The sequence below is a fragment of the Entamoeba dispar genome, genomic scaffold (assembly GCF_000209125.1).
Source record: "Entamoeba dispar SAW760 scf_1105229464235 genomic scaffold, whole genome shotgun sequence".
Taxonomy (NCBI): domain Eukaryota; phylum Evosea; order Mastigamoebida; family Endamoebidae; genus Entamoeba; species Entamoeba dispar.
The window spans coordinates 4604-8437 of NW_001856091.1; the positions used below are offsets into that span (position 1 = coordinate 4604).

Here is a 3834-nt window from a genome sequence, read left to right on the forward strand (position 1 = left end):
TACAAACCCAAAACCTAAAGCAAAATGAAGTAATGGGTGTTTGTCATAAGCAAACAAATAAATAAGGTCTCATAGGAAAAGAATTTTGAGAGTACTTGGATAAGTGAGACTTTTCTGTGAATAGACTTATTTTAGATTTTTGTTAGATCTTTGAACTAAAAACGTTCAAGATAATTTAATGACATCAGAACAATTAACCGAAGCATTAAATAAACTACAACCTGTACCAATTGAAGAAACTCATTGTGTTGAAGAATTTATTGAACACTACAAACCTAAAGAGGATAACAAAAATTGTATAGTATTACAAACTACAGAAGGAAACAAAATTATATTAGTTCGTGATGTATTAACTATTATTGATATTTTGAGTGAATTTCCTTTCAACAAAACTTTTTGGTGTTCGTCTTTGTTTTATCCTGTAGAATTTCATGAAGATAAGATATTTGAATGTTTAACTGCTAAGTTATTAACTCATCCAAGTAATACATTATTGTTAGCATTACAAAGTTGGGTTGAAGAGTGTGGAGTTGAATTCACAGAGAAGTCATTGAATATTATCAAAGATGTACTTGACTATGTAGAGAAAGTAAATGGAGAAACGTTGAACGAAAGTATTGAAAAAGTGAAAAAAACTCTTTCAAATACTCATAGTAATGAAAATGAACCTACTTTTCAAATGAAATTTGATCCAGCACCTATTTCTATTGATGGGAGGTCAATGAAATTACCTGATTGGATGGCACCATCTAGTTATTCAGTAACAATCTTAAATAAAGATTTCTTAGAAATTGCAAATCAATTAATGATTTGTGAATTTTCATTCTTAGAGTTACTACAACCAAAGGATTATTATATTAACATTTTTTCAACAACTAGACCAAATTCTAATATTGAATTATATTATAAATGGAATCAAAAAATTACTAATTGGGTTGCTTATTCTATAATTAATCAAAAAAATGAAATGATTAGAGAAATGGCATTCAAAAATTTCCTTCAATTGGCAATTAAATGTATTGAAATTAAGAACTTTAATTCATTTAATTCTATTGTTAATGGGTTGACTCATTATGCAGTAGTTCGTATGAAAAAAACTGTAGCACAAAGGACACAAGAAGAAAATGAATTAATGTTTAAATTAATAGATATTCAAGGAGAAATTCAAAATTCAAATTACAGTATTTCATATGGTAAACCTGCTATTCCTTATTTAAAATTTTTCTTAAAAGAAATGAGTCAAATTTTTGAAGAAGAAGAAGAAATAGATGATACAAAAGAAAACATACTTCAAGAAGATGAAATGAATAAAATGATTGATATATCTAAAGCTTTTAAAATTGGTGAACTTATTAGCCAGTTAAAAGGATTTACTATTGAAAAATGTACAACCCAAGTCAATAAACAAACAAATGATTTCTTTATGAATGGGATTAGAACAATGAAGTTAAGTAACACAGATTTATTGAATTTGTCTATGGCAAGTGAACCAAATAATTAATTTTTTGGTTCATTGATGTTTATCTTTAGTTTAAATAACAATTCAAAACAATAATAATCAAACACAATATCAATGATAAAATATGAAAGAAATGAATATTAGAATATAAAGAACAAAGAAGTTCTGATATTTGGTATATCCATTAATTAGCGACTTGTTTAATTAGATCTAATAAAGGTTGTGGAGATGGAGGGGATTGTGCTACAATAAAAGGATGCCATAATAATGTTACAGCATCTGGTCTTTGATTATAATCAATAATAAGACATTGTGCAACAAAATCAACCAATTGAGTTGTCCACAACTTTGGATTTTTAAAAGAAGGAGGTTTATTTTCAATGACAGTAAGTAATTGGTCAAAACTAGTGACATGTCTATTTGGTGGATTTCCTTCTGCCATTTCAATAACAGTAATTCCTAAAGACCAAATATCTGTTTTATTATTATAGAAAGATTTTTTAATGACTTCAGGTGACATAAATAAAGGACTTCCAATAAAGTCTTCTGCTTTCTTATTTTCATTCTCTTTATATTGTTGAGATACACCAAAATCAGCTAATTTTACTTTACCTTCATTTGTAAGTAAAATATTTCCAGCTTTAATATCATGATGGATAATTTTAATACTATGAAGATAAACTAATCCTTTTAATGTTTCATTTAATACATAACGAAGTTGTTGTTCATTTAAATTTTCCATTGTTTTCTTCATAAGATCTTTAACACTTCCAACACCACACATATCCATAAGAATCCATAATGTATTTTCATCTATTTTAATAGTTCCATAATAACTTACAACATTAGGTGATCTACATTTTTTTAATATATCAATTTCACTTTTTAATGCATCAGTTTGTTGTTTATTAACAGTTAAAATTTTAATAGCCATTTCAAAGTTTGATTGTCTATGAACTGCATGATAAACTGTTCCAAAACTTCCTGTTCCAAGTACTTCTTTTAAACAGAATATTTCATTTGGATCAGAACCAGAAGTATCCCATTCTAAATCAAATGTAACATGTTGAAGATGTTGAACATTAGTTGGTGCACCAGTACATTCTCTTTGAATTAAATCAGCCCAAATTGTTAATTCTTTATTATCATTTGAAGTAAATTGATATTCACCTTCACTTGTTTTAATTTCAATGATATTTTCTCCTTTATTTGTATGTGTTAAATGAACTCTAGCAAGTAAAAGATCAAAACAACCAAAAGGTATATTTTTATCATTTTCTGGTTTACAATTAAAATAAAATAATTTATTTTTTGTTAATATACACCATCTTTTCTTTTTTGTTTGCATTTTCTTTAATTTTTCTTTAAAAAGAAATCCTTCTTTAACAATATTCTTTTTATCTTTATATTCATCAGTAATAAATGAATCTACATAAATATTTCTTCCCATAATCTTAACAGTATCAGTAAGCATTGATTTCCATTTTTCATATTCTGTTGATGTATTAAATCTAATAGATTTTCTATTATTTAAATGAACAAATGTAAACTCTTTTTCTGCTGCAACTGTTAAAACTTTTGATTCATGAATATAAAATTCAAATAAACTTTCTGATTCAGCAGGTGAATCAAAACAAAAAATAGTACCTGAATTCATCATTAACCATGCTTTTTTTGTTTTATTAATTGTAACAATACTAAAATCAGTAGATTCTTGAATCATTTTCATTGCAACTGTACTAATTAAACATGTTTGATGTTCTATAAGAACTTTTCTCCAACTAATATATTCTTCTTCACTTTCACAACTAAAATGATAACAATCAGGTTTGTTTTCATATTGAAAAACAAATTGTTTTTCTCCATCACTTCCTAAAAACTGAATATATGTATCTTTTAGTTGCATTTTTCCAATTGGAATTTCATCTTTAGGATTATTATAATAAAATAAAAATCCTCTACATAAAACAACCCATCTTCTTTTCCATCCACTAACTTTAGATACTTTCTTTTTTAATAAAAATCCTACTTTTTCACTATTTAAATATATTTGATGATAATCTTTTTCATGTGGTACTACTCTTGATAATCTTGCCATAGCCATTGGTTTATTAAATGCTTTAATTTCAATTTCATCTCCATCATCAATTCCATAAAAATCAATTCCATTATTTTCTACTAATCTAATTCCATCATTAAAACAACTAAATTCATATTTCTTCTGTTCATTTGTTAATCCTCCTTTAATTTGTGCTAAAATATCTCCAATTTTAGTATTTTTAGTTACTTGTTTATCAAACCTTAGTGTATGACTATCTATCATTAATACAACTTTAATTAATAATGGTTTAGGAGGTTCACTCATGTAATTTCTG

At 26.0% G+C, this 3834-nt stretch overlaps 2 protein-coding genes across 2 annotated transcripts, besides 2 other annotated features; one reads left to right on the forward strand and one right to left on the reverse strand.

Annotated features, from left to right (window-relative positions):
- Nucleotides 1-178: 178 nt before the first annotated feature.
- On the forward strand, nucleotides 179-1501 carry EDI_062050 (uncharacterized protein; the record flags this gene model as incomplete). Its single annotated transcript, XM_001741976.1, has 1 exon — nucleotides 179-1501. The coding sequence occupies one exon, from the start codon at nucleotides 179-181 to the stop codon at nucleotides 1499-1501; it is 1323 nt and encodes a 440-aa protein (XP_001742028.1).
- A 142-nt stretch (nucleotides 1502-1643) lies between these two features.
- On the reverse strand, nucleotides 1644-3824 carry EDI_062060 (uncharacterized protein; the record flags this gene model as incomplete). Its single annotated transcript, XM_001741977.1, has 1 exon — nucleotides 1644-3824. The coding sequence occupies one exon, from the start codon at nucleotides 3822-3824 to the stop codon at nucleotides 1644-1646; it is 2181 nt and encodes a 726-aa protein (XP_001742029.1).
- Nucleotides 2747-2781: a sequence feature (AT_rich).
- Nucleotides 3393-3414: a sequence feature (AT_rich).
- Nucleotides 3825-3834: the final 10 nt, after the last annotated feature.